The sequence below is a fragment of the Pagrus pagrus genome (assembly GCF_965226575.1).
Source record: "Pagrus pagrus genome assembly, chromosome: 4".
Lineage (NCBI taxonomy): Eukaryota > Metazoa > Chordata > Actinopteri > Spariformes > Sparidae > Pagrus > Pagrus pagrus.
Genome location: NC_140188.1, coordinates 14,058,479 through 14,076,674, shown reverse-complemented (window position 1 = coordinate 14,076,674; position 18,196 = coordinate 14,058,479). Strand labels below are relative to the sequence as shown.

General features: G+C 43.6%; 2 protein-coding genes across 2 annotated transcripts in view; one reads left to right on the top strand and one right to left on the bottom strand.

The window, feature by feature from the left end:
* Window positions 1-9,028, top strand: part of map3k10 (mitogen-activated protein kinase kinase kinase 10) — a 34,371-nt gene extending 25,343 nt beyond the window's left edge. The window contains exons 4-11 of the mRNA XM_084350275.1: window positions 851-1,026; window positions 1,756-2,002; window positions 2,498-2,614; window positions 2,706-2,844; window positions 3,419-3,531; window positions 3,613-3,905; window positions 4,878-5,412; window positions 7,318-9,028. Coding sequence (XP_084206401.1) covers window positions 851-1,026; window positions 1,756-2,002; window positions 2,498-2,614; window positions 2,706-2,844; window positions 3,419-3,531; window positions 3,613-3,905; window positions 4,878-5,412; window positions 7,318-7,724 — 2,027 coding nt within the window. The 3' untranslated portion in view covers window positions 7,725-9,028. The remainder of the gene's footprint in view (window positions 1-850; window positions 1,027-1,755; window positions 2,003-2,497; window positions 2,615-2,705; window positions 2,845-3,418; window positions 3,532-3,612; window positions 3,906-4,877; window positions 5,413-7,317) is intronic.
* Window positions 9,029-12,560: 3,532 nt separating this feature from the next.
* The window catches only part of ttc9b (tetratricopeptide repeat domain 9B), a 31,929-nt gene continuing 26,293 nt past the window's right edge, over window positions 12,561-18,196 (bottom strand). The window contains exon 3 of the mRNA XM_084351986.1: window positions 12,561-16,942. Within this exon, the coding sequence (XP_084208112.1) occupies window positions 16,848-16,942 (95 nt within the window). The 3' untranslated portion in view covers window positions 12,561-16,847. The remainder of the gene's footprint in view (window positions 16,943-18,196) is intronic.

Genomic DNA, 18,196 nt, shown 5'->3' with positions numbered 1-18,196 from the left:
CTGTTTATAAACTTTGACCTGTACATTGAAGTTTGGTGATGTTCTGTATTTTTCTCATTGTCAACAAATCCAATGACAAAACCAAAACCATCCTACTAACACATTTCATCTGTGTAGTCAAAGCCTGATTTATTTTTTTCCACTTGCTTCATTATGGTCCAAAAACTATTTAAAAAACACAAAAGAGCCACATTGTCCCACTGAGTGACATGTTTCTTCGTTACCATGAACACACACACACACACACACACACACACACACACACACACACAAACACTGTCCGTTTGTTGTAAATATTCATTAGAGCGCCATTTGTGTATTAATCCACGGCTAAAAATAGTCCCTCACAAAATCACTTTTTACTCCTGTTTGAATAGTATTTGCTGAAAACTACGGTGGCCATTTTATTTTTTTTAGGACATTTTTCAGCATTTTTAAAAACAATGAAAGTGTGTATTTGAGTTTTTAAAGATTTATGTTTTTAGTCAGGATGAATGGGGTTTTGGCTGAGTATTGGCAGACTTGATGATTTTGGTCTTTTTATTGGATTAAGTAACAATAAGAACAACATAGAAATCACCAGTTAGTCTGCAGTGTGTTAGAAACTACTGTAAAATGCCAGTGTGAGTTATAAAATTAGGTGTTTAGTGAATGGGAACTGGCATGCATCGTATTTATGGCAGAAGACTGCCGTATAAATCAAAACATAGCTATACATATGTCAATTGTTTCAGAAAAAATAGATTTCTTCAATAAACTTCAAAATAAAACAGGAAATAACAAACCAAAAGCTCAAAGTAAGTAATGTAATGCACTGACGCTAACATCAGTGTGAACTCTTGTTCCTCAGAGTGCTGGAGCCCGAACCCCCACAGCCGACCCTCCTTCACCAGCATCCTGACACGACTGCAGGCCATCGAGCAGTCGGCCATGTTTCAGATGCCTCTGGAGTCCTTTCACTCCCTACAGGAGGACTGGAGGCTGGAGATCCAGCAGATGTTTGACGAGCTCAGAGCCAAAGAGAAGGTGAGAAATCGGAAAGATTGAGTTGGGTCGACTTAAACTAGTGACGCTTGAGTTATACTATAATATTCTTTAATGGATATAAAACACAACTGTACTCAAAGGTGAATGAATTATCTAAAGTTTTACAGTAATGTAGGTTTTAACATGGTCTCATATTATATTATATTATATTATGTTATATTATATTAGCCCATATATATTCATATATTTTGAGTATTTTTACTATATTTAATTTGAGTTTTTTAGCTGAAAGTCAGATTTCTCATTGGTGGTGGCAGATCTCTCACCGTTTCACTTTCTGTCTGTCTGAGGTGTTTCTTCAAGTTAGAATCACCTTAGCAACAAGCCTGTTGTCAGAAGAGGTGTTAGAGGAGGTGCTGCCACGTTAATAACCTCTTCCTCTTCCTCTCCCTCTCTTCTTTCTTCCTCTTCGTCTTCTCCTCTCCTTTCCTTCTTTCTCTCATTACATCACCTCCTCAATCTCTCCTGTCCTCCCATCTTTTCCTCTTCCTCTCCTCTTCCTCCTTCTTTCCTTTCCTCTCATCTCTTCTTCTTCCTCTCCTCTTCATTCTCTGTCTCATTTCATTTCCACTTTTCCTCCCTCATTCTCTTCCTCTCCTTTCCTTTTGTCTCCTTAATCTTTACTTTCCTCTCCTCCTCTTCCTCTTCCCCTAAACTTTTTTCCTCTCCATCCTCTTCCTCTCCTCTCCTCTCCTCTCCTCTCTCCAGGAGCTGAGGTCCTGGGAGGAGGCCTTGGCCCGAGCAGCGGAGGAGCAGAGGGAGCAGGAGGAGCAGCTGAGGAGGCGGGAGCAGGAGCTGGCTGAGAGGGAGATCGACATCGTGGAGCGAGAGCTGAACATCATCATCCACCAGGTGTACCAGGAGAAACCGAGCGTGAAGAAGAGGAAGGGCCACTTCAAGAAGAGCCGGCTGCTGAAGCTGGGCCGAGACAGCAACTGCATCAGTCTGCCCTCTGGTGGGTGAACAGAGGAACTGCAGGCTGAGTGTTTGTTTTAATCCGAGAAATCAGGTGCTCAAAGCTGGCAGAGCTCCCAGTCTGATGCCATTTCCTGTTACAAGGTGTTTTTTTCCTGAAATTTAGGACAAAGACTGCATGAAGTGCATCCACACCGGTACACTGCAAAGACATTGTAACTTAGTTTGAAGAGAAGACGTACACACACGTAGCTCCAGTGATTTCACCGTACGTGCCGACATTAGTTTTTAAAATACAGGAGGTTTGATGAATGAGGGTCGATGATATTCAGATTCTTCAGGTGTAAAGCTGTCCTGTAAGTAGCAGGAGCAGGAGCAAATAGCTTCACTATTAAAGTGAAGTAAAGTGGCTCCTATTGTACTGAGGTTGATGGCTAGTATTGTAAGTAAACCTGCTGATGTGGACTGCATGAGCTTGATGGAGTGGGTCTGAGAAAATGTAAAACAAACATCCCTTTCCTTCCTTCACCTGCAGGCTTTGAGCATAAGATCACAGTCCAGGCGTCCCCCAGTGTGGACAAGAGGAAGGGGAGCGAGAGCACCACCCCGCCCGCCAGCCCGGGGGTCATACCCCGACTGAGAGCCATCCGATGTGAGTGCAAACACACATCAGAAAGCACCCGGTGTGAGAGCGAGTGAATGTAAAGTGAGAATGTGACGTGGGTTTTCTTACTGCTCCTCAGTGACACCGAGCGACGGCAGTAAGACGTGGGGCCGCAGCGCCGTGTGTAAGAAGGAAGACCTGACGACCAGCAAGAAGAAAGGACGCACCTGGGGGCCGAGCTCCACCCACCAGAAGGAGAGGGTTGGCGGCGAGGACAAGTACGGTCACACAAACCAGTTTTGATTGTAAAATGTGATTAAGTCAATCTTAATGTTGACTTAATGTTGTTTTTATTTTGTGAAAAGTTCCAGATATGATTTATGATCAAATGAAACTTCTCAGGATTAACAGGTCTGCCTGTATTACTGTAAAAGTTAAGGTAAACGTTACTGAAAGAGGCATTGTTAATCAATTTTATCAATAAGTTCAAGAAGGCAGTTTTCTCTAGAAAGAAACACAACGTACCTGATGAAACAACACTGATAGAAATTGGATCACGAAGCTCATTTTTGTTAGATAACAAAGGCTAACAAACTTTATCGCAGGTCAGATGAAACAACCTTCTCTCGTATGTTTCTGGACGGACTGTTGCTCAAAACACAGAGAAACAAAACCTCTCAATCAATATCTCATCACAGTGTGTTGACCTGCCAGGAGCAGGACGATCTCTCTGGAAATCTGGTGGAAAAAAGTCAATGTTGTGTTTGATGGCTGCCCATGTACATGAAGCTTTCTGTCTGAACACAATATTGTTGCACTTTGTGTCGTTGATATCATTTTGTCTGTTTGCAGACTGAAGTCGCTGGGTGAGGGATGCAAAGTTTGGTCGTCCAGTGCACCAAATCTGGGCAAGTCCCCCAAACATGCCCCCATGACCGCTGGCTTCTCCAGCCTTAATGAAATGGGTGAGTCTTTCTTACATTCACAGCTCGTAGTGACAAGAATCAACCTCTTTTTAACCCTTTTCATTTGATGTTTTCAAACAGAGGAGTGCTGTGAGTTTGAGGAGTCGCCCGGGTCCCTGCAGCCCTCAGAGACCAGCAGTAACGGGGCTGTGGAGGACTCGGGGTCCCTGTGGGGCAGCCTGGGGCCCAACACGGTGTCGACTATCAGTAGCTCCTGTCAGGGGCCCGGAGGCCTGGGGTCGGCTGCGAGCTACCAGGACTCGCACCGTCGCTGCAGCCAGAGAAAGAAGAGCGACATGCTGCTGCTGGGTTGTGCCTCTCTGCTCGCGTCTGTCGCCCTCGGACAAGACCTGCTGCAGCTGGGAAAACTGCAGGTGAGAAAACAGAAGTGAAGTGTGAAATCAGTGTAAGGTTAAATAGATGTATATGTCAGATTGAAGTTTATTTGAAAAGCTTGAGGAGGCTGCTGGATATACATCGTCTAATAATAAAAATATATATGGAGCACATAAAACAACCCGCTAGTTTATCACCAGACATAAACAAACCAAACATTTATTACCAAACATAATATCACTGACATCCAAGTTTCAAAATCAGTCTCTGTAGCAGATATTTCAGGTTTTATACTGAACGCTGCAGGATTTTAATTTTCCCTCTGGTTCTGACCTTGTCTAACCGCGAGCGGTCATTATTTACACTCCCCTCTCAGTTATTGCTCGAGATCTCTCCGGTATGTGAGGTTTTATTGTTTTTAATTTGTTTTCATTGGGTCTTTTTATTTTACAAGCCTTGTGTGCAGATAAAATATCCCTCACAGGATGATAAAGCTTTAAATTGTGGTACTATAGATTCATTCACGCTTTCCTTATCCCCTTCTCTCCCTGGTTAAACAAACAATACAGTAGATATTTATTTCCCACACAAAGCCCTCGTCGCCTTGTTATCACACCGTGAAGGTACAGAAACAGCGATGCGACTCAAATCGCCTGCGCAATCTCCAGATCTCAGACTAACAGATCACCTTTGAGATGAGATGAAACAGGATGAGCAAGCTGCCAGATTATCAGCAGGAAGCGTGTGATGCTGCCGAGTCAGCACGGACCGAGGTCTGCATGGACGGCTTCCAGCACCTTGTTGATTCTGTGTCAGGAGGATTTATGTCTGCTCAGTAGATACAGAGAGACGATCAATGAAATGATTTTGGGTGTAATCTTTTGCTTTAATAGGACAAGGAAGTTATTATCAAAGAAATAAAGTAACATATTTGTAAAAGAAGCACGACACAGCGCTCCTCTAATGTGTTTCTGCTGCAGCTCATTAATGCGACCTGATGTGGTTCTCAGGTGCTGCAGGATGAGCAGGACCTCAGAGAGGAGCAGCGTAAGAAGAAGGAGGGTCTCTTCCAGCGGACGGGACGTTTCCGTCGCAGCACCTCTCCGCCCAGCCGAAACCTCTCCCTCTCCCTCTCCAGACATCACGACTCAGCGCTCCCCTGCATGGACCCGTCTCCCTCCGTCACTCTCCTCTCTTTGTCCTCTCTCTCTGACTGCAACTCCACCAAGTCCCTGCTTCCCTCCGACCCCGAAGAGTTCCCCCTGACGCCGATGACGGGGATCAAAACACCGGCGGCGACACCGGCTCCGGCCCTCAACCCGCTGTTGGACCTGCGGGCAGAGAGCTTCAAGAAGGAGCCCAACCAGTCGCTCACGCCCACCCACGTGTCTGCAACCATGGCCATGAACAGAGGACACAGGCGGACCCCGTCAGATGGGGCGATACGACCCCGAGCTCACACTCTGGGACACCACAGGACGCCGTCAGACGGGAGCATGCCCATGCCTCCTCCACCCGGAGCGCCACACAGGACCTCTAACAAAGGTAAACATGGATTTTACAACGTTAAAGGAACATATGATTGATTGTTGCCAGTTTACTAAAAAGAGTAGAAGTCTGCAGCTGAGATAACTTCAGTGAACGCAAGCGTCTGAACGAAGACAGTTCATCCAATATTTATTGAGATATTTCACTCTGTTTATGTTTTATGTAGCCCTCAGCCAACAAGTCTCTTTATCTCCTTCACAGGAGCGAGTAAGACAAAATGGAAGTGTTGAATAGTTAATATTAAGCATGGAAACAAACAAATGTCTCTGTAGAGAAATCACCATAAAGTATAAGAAAGTAAAGCCGTGCCAGTGTGAAGCAATGACACTTTTGGAGCATCCTAGATTGTAATGACACAGTCCCTTTTGGTTTGAACCATTTGTGGCAACAATAACATTTATTTTAGTTAGTCTGCCCCTCACAAATTCTCCACCAGGGCCTGAAATAGACTTGAATGAACATTAACTGATTGAAAGAAAACATGCCAGTATGAGGTTTGTCAAATGGAGGAAGTCTGTCTTGTTTCTTATCTTATTACAGAGTAAATGAACCGAATGTTTATACAGATCTCCTGCTCTTAGAGAGGTCATAGAGATATAAGAGTGGATAATGTAAAACAACTTCCTGCCTGAACTTATGGTGTTATGAACAGTTGGTTGTCTAACACATAGGTCTGTCACGACAACTGCCATGATGTCCCAGAAATAATGGCGATAAACAATATTATTGTCATTTTAGACCCATTTAATGCCGCTCATGTAATGATGATATAATAGCATAAATAATACAAGTGCAACCTTTTAAAGAGTAATGAAGTTTTAATTTTTAATTTTGAAACAAAAATATACTAAATAAATTAAACGTAAATAAAATTAAACCAAAACAAAAAGTAAAATGTGAAATCATGCTTACGTGATTCTGGCATCATGTCGGCTAAAATGTTATGTAAACAAACACACATTGAAGCTAACGGGCAATATAATGTCAGCAAAAATGATCAAGGTCATGTTGAGATTAAAGAGATTGAGATTAAAATCTCTTTTACAAGTGAGACCTCGCCAAGACAGGGTCAAAATATCAGCATCAAGGACACGACAAGACAAAATCAAATCAAATCAAATCACAATAGCAACAATAATATTTAACAATATAAACTATTTTAAAATGTATTTCATAGTTTAGCCACTTACATTGTTCTGCATTTAAATTAATTTAAAGATACAAGAGTATCAAGTTTGAGGGAACTTAAACTGAAGCCATTTGTGTAACTTGCAAAACTTCTGTTTTAAATCAGTAGGAAATATGCCAAGGATAATCAGCCTACACATGCAAAACACTGATATATCCTGTGAGGCTTCACCATCTGATGAAGGGCTGCAGCTGATGATTAGTCTGTTCATCATTAGTCTGCAGATTATTTTCTCCAACAATTGATCTTTCTGTAAAATGTCAGAATATAGTGCTAAATTCCCCAAATGACATGTTATTTTTAAACATTGGCCCCGTGTTTACATTTGTTGTGTGTAAATGACTAATAGGTACAAAACGTTTTAGAGCTGTTCAGTAGATTGCATCAGTCAGCAGCGAAAGGCTGCAACGTAATCGTAAAAAGTTAAAGCACGTCCACTAAAAGTGCTGACAGGCTGAGATTGTATCTGAAAACATTATGGAAAGATCTCTGCAGAGAGAGACTTAAAATCTCTTTTTTTAACCAGTAACAGCTGCTATCACTCTCACCAAATCCACCAGACTCCATTGTTGCCTATGTTTGTCAGCAAAACTTTATTTGTGTGTCCTAACGTCCAGAAAATAAAACAAACATACAAACAAAGTAAGTAAAGTAGAAATAAAATAAAATAGGATTGAAATGAAACATATTTTTTTCATTCCTTCTCTCTTCAGGTACACCGGACACCCTGGACATCCCCCGCCTCCCCGACCCCTCCATCCTCTTCCCGGTCCCTCATCGGCGTAAAGCCCCCGCTCCACCGATCCCCGACCCGGACCATCTCCGCCTCATCAGCCCACTGGAGAGACCCAAGACGCTGGAGTTCGCCCCCCGGCCTCGGCCCACCCCGGCCAAGATGAGAGCCGACCCCTGGAAGCTGGGCTCTCTCTCCCGGACCCTCAGCTCGTCGCCGGGAAGCAGCTGCGACAGCCCGCTCGGTTCGGGCGACAGCAGCGCCAGTGCCAACACCACGCGGCCCAACCTGATGGACATGGACGTGGAGGGGCAGAGTCAGGACCCAACTGTCCCTCTGTGTGGAAAGAGGCAGCCTGCCGCTCTGTGCGGACAACAATACTTGTAACACTGCTGCTTCTTTTTGCACTCAGACTTGTTCCAGGACATTGGGCTGAATAATGAGCCGAGCAAAGTGCACTCACTGAAAGTTTGCAAAAACGTCTCGTCGTGTTTTAGGCACTTACTGGAAGCCATTCCTCCCACGTGTCCTTTTAGTGTCCTAATAAGGTGTGAAACCCTTACAGCAAGCCTCTCTAACCTGCACGACACTGAGGGTCCTAGAGGCCTTTTAAAAGCCTTGTAGTGTGCTCACCCACCCACCTTACCCGACACTTCTCTCCCCCCTTTGGAAGCCATTTTGACCTGCTTTCCTTCGAGACCTTCAAAAGCCATTCGAGTACTTTAAAAAGCCACTTTTTGACTCTGCTAACTGTTCATTTTCGACCCACCTGCCTGTGCTTTAACCCGCCTGTGTTTCTGCTTGCATCTCTCGCTCCAAAGAAAAAAAAAACATTCACTCACATTTCACCTAAACGTTCATCACTTCCGGAGAGGAGCTGTTTAAAATTCTTACTAGAGAGTGTCTTTGTTCTTATTTTGCACGCCACGAACATCTCCCACAACCCCTCCTTCGTCACCTCTCTACACGGGGGTCATCGTCACCTCTTCCCTCCAAGACTGAGACAGGAAGAAGCCTTTTTCTCACTGCACTAGTGGACAAAAAAACAGAGTTTATTTTCTCAGTGCATCCCCACCGCAACCTGTTAGCAGAAACAGTTTTTTCTATTTCGGTTTGGCAGACCGGGTGTGTTTCTCTTTGTGCGAATGTGTATATATTACTGTACATGTGTGGAAGAACAAAATGTTTGTTTTCGCGTGCCGGTGCTTTTTCAGTGCATGTTACTTTACGTGTGAATGGTTCGCTCTGTGCAGCACTTCTTCAAAATGAGACCACTGGTTGCTCATCTGTTCGTCTTCTCCACACTTTACATTCTTCACTAGCGCTCAGTAGCACTCTGGATCCCGTTCATGCCGCTCGAAAACGGACACAAAAGGAGGAAACGCAGTTCGGAGGCCTCAGATTCTCCTCTTGACTCGTTGTGCGACTAGTCGGTCTCTCTGTGAACTCACGGCTGACGAATCAACTTTTATCTGTGGAGTCGTTTTCTCACCTCTCGGCTGCAGGTGGTATTTACTTGACAGTGCAAAAATTCTCTAAGTGAGTGTGTGTGAGTGTGAATATGCGTGTGTGTGTGTGTTATTATTTGTATGGGATGAAGACAATCCCGTCGGTGGAAGAGTGAGCCCAAACTCATTCTCCTCGTGTGGTTTAAGAACACTGAGTATTTATTATTAAATTTATTGTTATTATCGGAAAGGATTAATTATTATTATTATTACGATGCTCTTCCTGGGATATCTGTATATATTTGTTAATATAACAGGAAAAAAAACGAGGAAACTGCTTACTGAAACGTCCATGTTGTCTCCAGTCTCAACCTGTGACATTTCTGGGTTCAGTGAGGAAAACGTGTGAAATGTGATGAATGAGAGACAAATAAAAAAAACAAAGAAAGATGTTTCGGTGTCAGTGGTACGTCTATAACCATCCATCATGTCCAGGAGGTAATCGCACGGAGCCTCATCAGATTAGACACTAACTGAGCAGTGATGGAGGAAGTACTCACATCCTTTACTGAAGTAAAAGTGCTGATACAGGAATATAAAGTAGAAGTCCTGCATTAAAAACCTTCCAAAGCATTATCAACAAAATATACTGAAAGTATAAAAGGTCAAATGTCCCCTTGTGTATTAAATACATGGCAACAGATTAAAAGATACGGCTGCGAGAGGAAAGAAGAAAAACTAAGTTACTTCTCTCAATTTCCTCTTTTACTTTTCACTCATGTTTAATGACATTTTTTTCTTTGAGCCTTGAACATTCATTTAAAACAAACTATCTGAGAAGTTTAAAGGTGAAATCGATGCAAACAAACCACAGACATCCTGAATGCCTGATTGTAAGAAATCATGAGCCAAAACAATTGGCAAAACTTTAAGAGTTTGTTGGATTTCATGAGCTTCCTGAATGTTTTTTTAAGCCTCTGCGTCAGCAACAGCTCTGGTTGGAGGCTTTATGTTTTCGGCTTGTCCGTCCTGTTCTTGTGAACCTGATATTTCAGGATTATGTGGAAGGAATATCTTCAAATGAGGAACAAACGGGCAGCTTTAGCAGCTCACCTTCTAGAAACAGGATGTACAAGAGGCTGAGTCCTAAACCGTCCTAACCTGTGGCTCTCTGCTGCATGTCGTCCCTTTTGCCCTCTTCCTTGTTACAATCTTGAGCTGTCATTTTTTTAAAAAAAAGCAACAAATAATCAAATCAAGCACAAGCAATAACTTGGACTCAAAGTTGAACTGATTAGATGTTGGTGGTATAGATATAAAGTAAATAACAAACACCTCAGTACATGTACTCTGATCGTGTTGCTGTTATTTCACCAGCAGACAAAGGCGACTGCAGTAACACAGGAAATCCTGGAGGTGTCACCACGGTGGCCTATGATGTCATATCATTTCCCAGTCTGCTGTTTTTCTCCATGTAATGAATTCCTGTAGCCGCTCTCTGACTCTGCAGTTGCCACAAAAGGCAGATGAAGGTGCCGTCACGCATTTAACGCAGCTAGCAAAGGTTTTGGGATCAAATTTCAGACGCTGGAGTTCAGAGAAATCTTCTAAAGCTCCAAACCAAATGTGATAATTCACTCTGACGTGACGGCCTTTCAGTGTAAAGACGAATGCACATGCGGTGTATACAGATGACAAACACACACACACATCCTCACACACTGTTGTGTCTGTCAGCCTGACCGCCAATCACACACCCTTACAGACGCCAGCCAGTTGCCTAGCAACCCCGCTTCACTTCCATGGTGATGCTATTAAAAGCACCAACAAAGAAAAAGAGGGGGAAAAAGGGATGAAAATGAAGTGAGAGGGAGAAAGAGTGAGAGAGGGAGGTGTTAAAGAGCAAGCAGAGCGACAGGCTGAGCGTCGGCTGGCTGGTTCACAGCTCACACACGCACACACACACACACACACACACACACACACACACACACACACAAACACAGTGTTTTGTCTGGTAGGAAGACAGTGTGTCCCCGTCTTCTTCTTTTTGTCCTCAACAGCAACAGAGAATCTCTCACATCTTCTCCGACTTTCCCTTCATGGTTTCCTCGACAGGTTTTCCTGCCATCCATCACTCCATCTTCTCCTCCTTCCTTCGCTTCGGCGAGAAATCATGATGTCATATTTCGATCATGGGAAAAAGATTCAGGTGGTGATGATATGTAATGTTCAGGGGGGATGAGGAGGGAGGAAAGAGGAGAGGTGGACAAAGAAGGAGAGACTCGAACATTGTGTGTGTGTTTTGTGGTCAGTGTTGAAGTGAACAGCTCACCAGATTGCCTGCCAGTTGGTGAGCTCTCAGTTCTGCACAAGGACTCTCTTTGTCTTAAGCTAAATCTTTATCGGATCATTTAACCATGAAGGAAGCTTCATTCTTAAAGGATCTGTGGGAAGTATTTTTTAAAGGATAGAATATCTTGAGTCCCGCTGGAGAAAATGGTGACAGATGCTGAATAATAAATGTGCAGAAGTGATTTTTTTGAAGGCAGTTATGATCAAACAGATCCCAGAAGAAACCACTTAGAAACTTGGACTGAGTCAAACTCAGCTAAGTCGTAGATAGTTTTATTTAAACTGGCGTTATAGAGTTTAAAGATGTGAGTATTTACTAGGTGAGAAGGTGCTGGATATCTGGATATCTCAGCCACTGCTGCTTCGATTTTGACCATTTAATGTCTGCGACAGCTGCAGACTGAGCTTTATCGTTGTTTGTCCTTGCTGTATTCTCTTTTGCTCCAGGAAGTCAGTAGGTGGAGCTGAGAACATGTCACCTGAGTATACTGGGCTCAGCTGTTTACAACCAGACCTACAAAATAATCTGTCCTCTGGTCCCGTCTGTGTGTTTTTCTGTTTCATGTCCACGCTCTTTGAACCAGTGACATGTCGTACGTCTGCAGAGTGACAGAGATGAGGGTCATTAAGTAGCTGCTCTCTAGCTTTCAGTCATGTCGTGTGATCTTCATCAGCAGATGGAATAAGATTTGAAAGTCAATTTTGAAGCCAGCGTGGATAAGAAGTCGTCGAGGCACTCAGAAGATTGTGAAAATCTACAATGGGACGGCAGTGAGTAACCTGAATCTGCTGATGAGGATCATGTGATATAGTGAAAAGCTCCAGAACAGCTTCTTAACGGACCTTGACGTGAGACTGTTTCCAAAATCAGGAATGAACTCCAACATGGATGAGAAGTCCTTAAAGTGCGTGGGAAAAAACAAAATGTGAACATCTTCAGTCACATGACACTGAGCAATGTGTTCATGAAGATCATGTGATATGATAGAAAGCTCCATAAGAGCTTCTAAACATGTATATGAGCTGATTTTCATGTCAGGAGGTGGAGGTGATGGTGGTGTTGTCACAGCTGGGTGAACCAGAGACCGATGCTCAAGAACACTGCATTTCAACATTTGTAAGCGTGACAGCTTTTGGACTTCCATGTTAAAACCTGATGCCTCCATTACCCACAATGCAACTTGAGTCAATTTACTCCTCTAACTCCTCACCTTTTTTTTGTTTTTCAAATGTGAAGTCTTCTGCTCCAACCGACACTGACTCAAGTGATATCATTTGAGGAAAAAGGCTGTATACAACTTTTTAATGCATCAGTACATCCCAACACCTGTAAACAGGCTTCGTCCTGACCACGACAACAACAACAACAACAACAACAACAACAGCAACAACAACAACAACAACAACAACAACAACAATATTCCTCTTTGTTTGAAACTTTATTCATAATCTTCATTTACCAATCAATCAATAGTGCATTCCCGGGCGAGCAGTTCAGTAAAACCAGTGATGGAGGCCTGTCGATGTTTGGATGTTGAATGGAAAAAGGCCTCTTGGGAGCGAGGCGAGAGACAAAAACGCAGTCGTAGCCTTGACGTCCCCAGCTTCATGTCCTTTTGTTTTCCTCTCCATCAGCACAGACACAAACAAGGTGGAGATCTGCGGCCGTGAGGAGCAGCTCTGCGCTCTGCTACGAGTTCCTCAGAGTTCTCCTCCACTCCTGCGTTAAACTGGTCGTCTTTACTGTGCGGAAACAGACGAGTCGGGTGAAAGGTCGTTCGGACAGGGCGGGCGAGGGGGTCAAAGGGCGTTGCACACACTCTGAGCCCGTTCTGGATCCCTTGGCGAAAAGGGACGTCAACAGAAATACCAACAAATACAAGACACAGTCACAAAGCAGCTCCGTGGAGGAGCCATAGTGAAATTCTCTTTTCTATCTCTTGCTTTTCTTTTCTGTTCATAAAGTAATTCAGTAAAGTAAAGCTTTTCACGACCATAAAACTTTCCATTTTTGTTATTTTTTTTTGTACATTTGTATCATATATTCACAAAAACTACTCTGACATTTGACAAACATTTACCTCAAATGACATCAAAGCAAAAGAGCAAAAATAACACAGCCAGTAGTTTTGACTTTTCCGTCTCTTCTTTTTTGTTGTGCTTCTTGTTGTTTGTTTTCAAAGCTACACTGATGGAGAGATCCAGTATCTCTTTTTTGCACAGACAGCGTGTTTGTCAGCTCACAATAACAGACTCGGAGTCAGCTCTGCCATCATTCAAGAGCCGATCGGCCAGAAATGAACCTGTGTTTTGTGCAGCTAGTTATCCCCAAGACGGCCGTAGAGACACGTTGAGCTAGAATGACTGAGCACAGCGAGACAAAAACAAGATGGCGGACTGGTGCCTTGGAGAGAGGACCACGGGAGGAGACCTATCCCCGAGGGGCCCGTGGGTGAGTAGGCTCAGCCCAGGCAGCCATGGAGACCGAGCCTGCAGGTGCCTTTTCCTCACTGTTGTTTTGTTGGTTTATTTCCTCTGGGACACCAGAGAGGACAGAGGCACGTCAACAGTGAGGAAGGCTCCTGCGGCTGATGAGTCAACCCCAGAGCTGAGCGATGCTGACTAAACCAAACGGTTTTGACTCGGCGCTCTTCAGAATTTACATTATTTCGTTTTTTAAAAATTATTATAAATAACGGGGATTAGTCAAACAAGTAGTGGCTTCAAATGAATTTCATTTGACAAGAACAAGTAACATATCTTAAAGGAACAGTTCAACATTTTGGGAATATACCTGATAAATAGCCATGGATAAATATTTCTTCAGATATGACAGACTGATCGATAAGATGACACTTTAATTATGCGCCTGTTGAGGCGTAGTAAGTAGTTTTCTTATTTCTTCCAAGTGAATGTGTTTATTTTGAAAAGCACTGAATGTCTGCATGAGTCAGTAAGTAATATGTTAATTCCACTGGAGCAGAGACTTGATTAAGTGGAAAAATTATGCAGATATCAGTCATAATGTAACATTGTGCACCCCTGGTTTATTCGCTTTCTTGCCAAGGGTTAGATGAGAAATGGCTTTAACTGTTTTGAGCCAAGACACACTAATAAAAGATCAAATTTATGTTTAAGTCTCACCCAAAGAAAGCGTTTTCCCCATAGAGCACGATTATAAAAGAGACATCCATGAACAGCAAACAAGGTCTATTATGACTAAAACTTTTCTTGAGCTGATAAAGCGTCTTCACAATGTAAAGTCTAAGGGCCAGGTGGGAACCAGGCCAGGAAGTAAACCTGAAAACTAGAAATGTTTTTGATGTGTTCTTGGACTGATTATTCTCCATCTTTGGATCTGCTGGTATCCAGATTATAAAACATCCATGATTAGCGTACTGACATGAGGGTGAAGAAAGCGAAGCAGTGTTTTTTCCCAAAATGTCAACTGTTTTCTTTTAGGAAACGTTGTCATGTTCCTGCAAGATTGCCATCAAAGACCAGGAGACATCGTGTTCATTGTATGGCCAAAACCATGTGGACTAGATGGAAGCAAATCTCTGCAGCCATGTTTATTCATCTTGTGGAAATCCCTCTCAGAGGAGTAGAGATTGTGGCAGATTATTGTCTAAAGTTTGGGAATGAGATAGCAGGTTTAACGCTCAGATTCAGCCACATGATGTATGGTGATAAATCTCCCGGCTCTGAACCTTTCTGCTGCTCCTGGAGTGACTCGGAGCTGCCGCTGCTTCACTGGCCTACTTCTCCCTCCACCGGAGCCTCTCTGTATCATGCCGGTCTCCTCAACGCATGGTGCCATCTCTCCAGAGTCCCATTGACACACTTAGGTCAATATTTACCTCCTAGCAGGTCACTGGAAAAAAGGGGGATTGGAAACCTTTTACAGCATCTTTCTTTGATTTCCTTTCCAGATTTGTTTGATACTTATTCTACTGCTGTGATAAGAGTCTGTCACCACCTTCTGTGTTTATTTATAAAGGGCAGAATGGATAAAATAGAGCTATGGGCAAACAGTGTGGCAGCATGCCATGGCAGAAAGCAATAGAGCAGATATAATCCCTATCCCATACATCTGAAGGAGCTCTCTGGAGTCGCACGTTACATGCAGGAGGTGTGCTTCATGGCATCAGAGACAGGGGGGAGTTCAGATCATGCTTTCACAAATCGTCGATCCAACCTTCTGCAGAACAGTGGCGAAGCTATCATAAAAGCAATATTTGCATTATCAATGATTTTGGCTTCACAAGTCACAAGCGAAGCAAATTATCTATGTATCTTTTGACAGCTAGCCATGGATAGCCACGAGCCATATCATCAGTAGAGTCGTCTAATGCTAATGCTGTGTGTTATCTGTCCTCACAGCTCAGATAAAACTGAAACAGGAAGAAATCTCAAATGGCACACTCTTCGTTGAAGTGCACTAACGCTGAGTGCTCCAGGACACAAGTGTGTGTGTGTGATTGTTTTTCCCTGCACTAACGCCGCCCAGAGTCTCTTCAGTGTGTGTTATCGATGTCTGGGAAGCTTCGGCATTACCGATAAAAGGTTGGACGAAGTGTTTCTCAATGTGAAACTTTAAAGTGGATCCCCATCTAGCCAACGGCGGTTGATGGGACTCCCATCCCATTGGCTATTTTCCGTTGTGACATCATTAACGGGAGAACAGGGAGGGGCAGAGGGAAGGAGGGAGGGAGGGAGGGAGGGCCTTGGACAGTCTCAACAACGACGACACGCGACTCAGGAGGGGCGACAGATTCAAGACAATTTTCTACAATAGCACACCTGATTACAGCAAGAACCGCTGGAGGATTTTGTCTCTTTGCTGCGCACACAGATGCTATTAACAACCGATTAATTACCAGCGAGTATGATGAACACCGAAAGCAAATTAAAAACCCTTGTAACAGATTACAAACACTTGAATTAGCCCTTGAATTGAAAGAAACTCAGAAACATGGCATCCAGGAAAGAAAAGTTGAGACAGATTATTTTCTCCACTTGGTGAAAGATTAAGGGGTCTGAGTGAGCCCTGATGGGGTAAGATGTACAATCAAATTGGGCTATTGGTCTTGATATGTGTCACACACACACACACACCCCTCACTATCCCCTGCTCACGCTCCACACACACATATCCGCCTTCCTCCCGGTGTGGTCGAGCGTCCCAATCCTCGATATCCTCCTCAAGATTTCCACATCAGACGGAGAGAAAGAAGGCCGAGAGAAAAAGAGAGAGCAAGAGAGCGGAAACAAAATGCATTTCGTGTTTTTAAAACATTTACTAAATCACGCAAATGTCCATTATTCATATGTATGTTTTGAAGCTCCTGTTTCATTCCACCACATCGACTGTTTCTTATGAGTATAATACAGCATTTTCCTTGTTTTTTGTTGTTTCTTTTTTTTTTTTCACGTTTTGCTCGGCTGTCTGCGTCTAGGGAGAGGAACCACAGCACCTGAGGGAGAAAGAGAGGGGGAGAAGAAAAGAGGGAGGAGGAAGGAAAAAAGGAGGTCGGGTTGCAGACAGTGTTTGATATGTCTCCCGGGTGATCGGGTCTGTCTCTTCTGTCTGTGGGCTGTGCTGCTGTCAGGAGTCGACAGAGAAGGCAGAGGGAGGGAGGGTCGTTGTAGGGACGGCTTACGGGGTCGAAAGGTGGCGGGGTCGGGAGGGTGAAAAGGTCGAGGGTTAGCCCTGGGTCTCTTTGCCGCTCTCTCGTTCCCGCTGTCCGCTCTTGCTCATCTTCATCTCTGTCAGCTGGATGTACCGCAGCACGTTGGTGTCTGTGATGGAGAGAGCGAATGTAAACTTCAATCAGCGCTAGTCAATTTAGGTGTCTTTCATGCCAGAGCAGTGAAAAGGAGGCCCAGGTTTCCAGAAGTGTGATTCATTTTCCCCATTTGCATTTCAAAAACATCTTTAAAGAGCTGAATAAGAATGTGACCTTTGAAAAATGTATGCACAAGAGAATTTTTTTAAGAATAAAAGGCAAAGGCACAAGGCTAAACACTTAATGTTTCTAACTGGGAATTAGCTCCTGATCCCACGAAGCTCTGCGGAGGAAATGGCCTGCATGTACACACAAACTCTGATAATAAAAAACAGAGTTCGCTCTGTTGTTTTATCTAAAGCTTGTTGACTCTGGAGCACATCAGAGAAAAACTCCACTATCTGATAGACAATACATTATGTTGCTTCTCCTCTGGTGTGGCTAACAACTCTGTACACAGTCCTGCCAGTGACACTTGTCCACTGTTGAAGAGATGAAGCAGTCTGCCAACTGAGGCAGGAAAGAAGATGACTCCAAGGGATGTAAACAATGTGGGTTTCAACTTATTCCAAAAATCAGCTACTTAAATGTTGTTGGAGGATGGAAAAGCATTAATAAGGTCTCAAAGATTCACACAAAATGTGTTTTAAATGGTGAATGAATATAAACATACATTCCACATTTATAAATACTGAGGTCGTGATTTACTGCAACACAACTCTCAGAAAGATTTGACCTCAAAACACAATGAGTGTCATGGTTTGGGGTTTTTGGTGTCATGTGTTATGTTTTACTTTCCACTTCCTGTCTTTGTATTTTCATGATTGCCTTATTCATGTCACGTCTCTTATTAGTCTTCCCTCCTGCGTGTATTTAAGTCTGTGGCTGACTCACTACCCAACATATAGTAGACGATATAGTGAGTTCACCATTGTCCGAATATTAAATGAGATTTATTATACCCAACATGTCGACTCAAAATATCCATCGTGAAATGTAGTGTACAAACCAAGCATTATGTACCATCCTGCATGGCACTGGAGGGGGAAAAAAACGACTCGAGCGGCGTCCAAAAGTGTTTTTTCATCTCCTCTACATAACACTCCCTTGGTAGTGAGTAGTGAGAGTGAATGAGTGGGTGAGTTCAGACAAAAACCTGTCTCTCCTACGTCAGTACTGCATCTTGTGTTCTCTGTTCTCCAGTCCTGTTCATGCCTGTGTTCCCAGCGCTTCTTTGGTTTGTCCTTTATTTAGTTTCTCAGGTTTG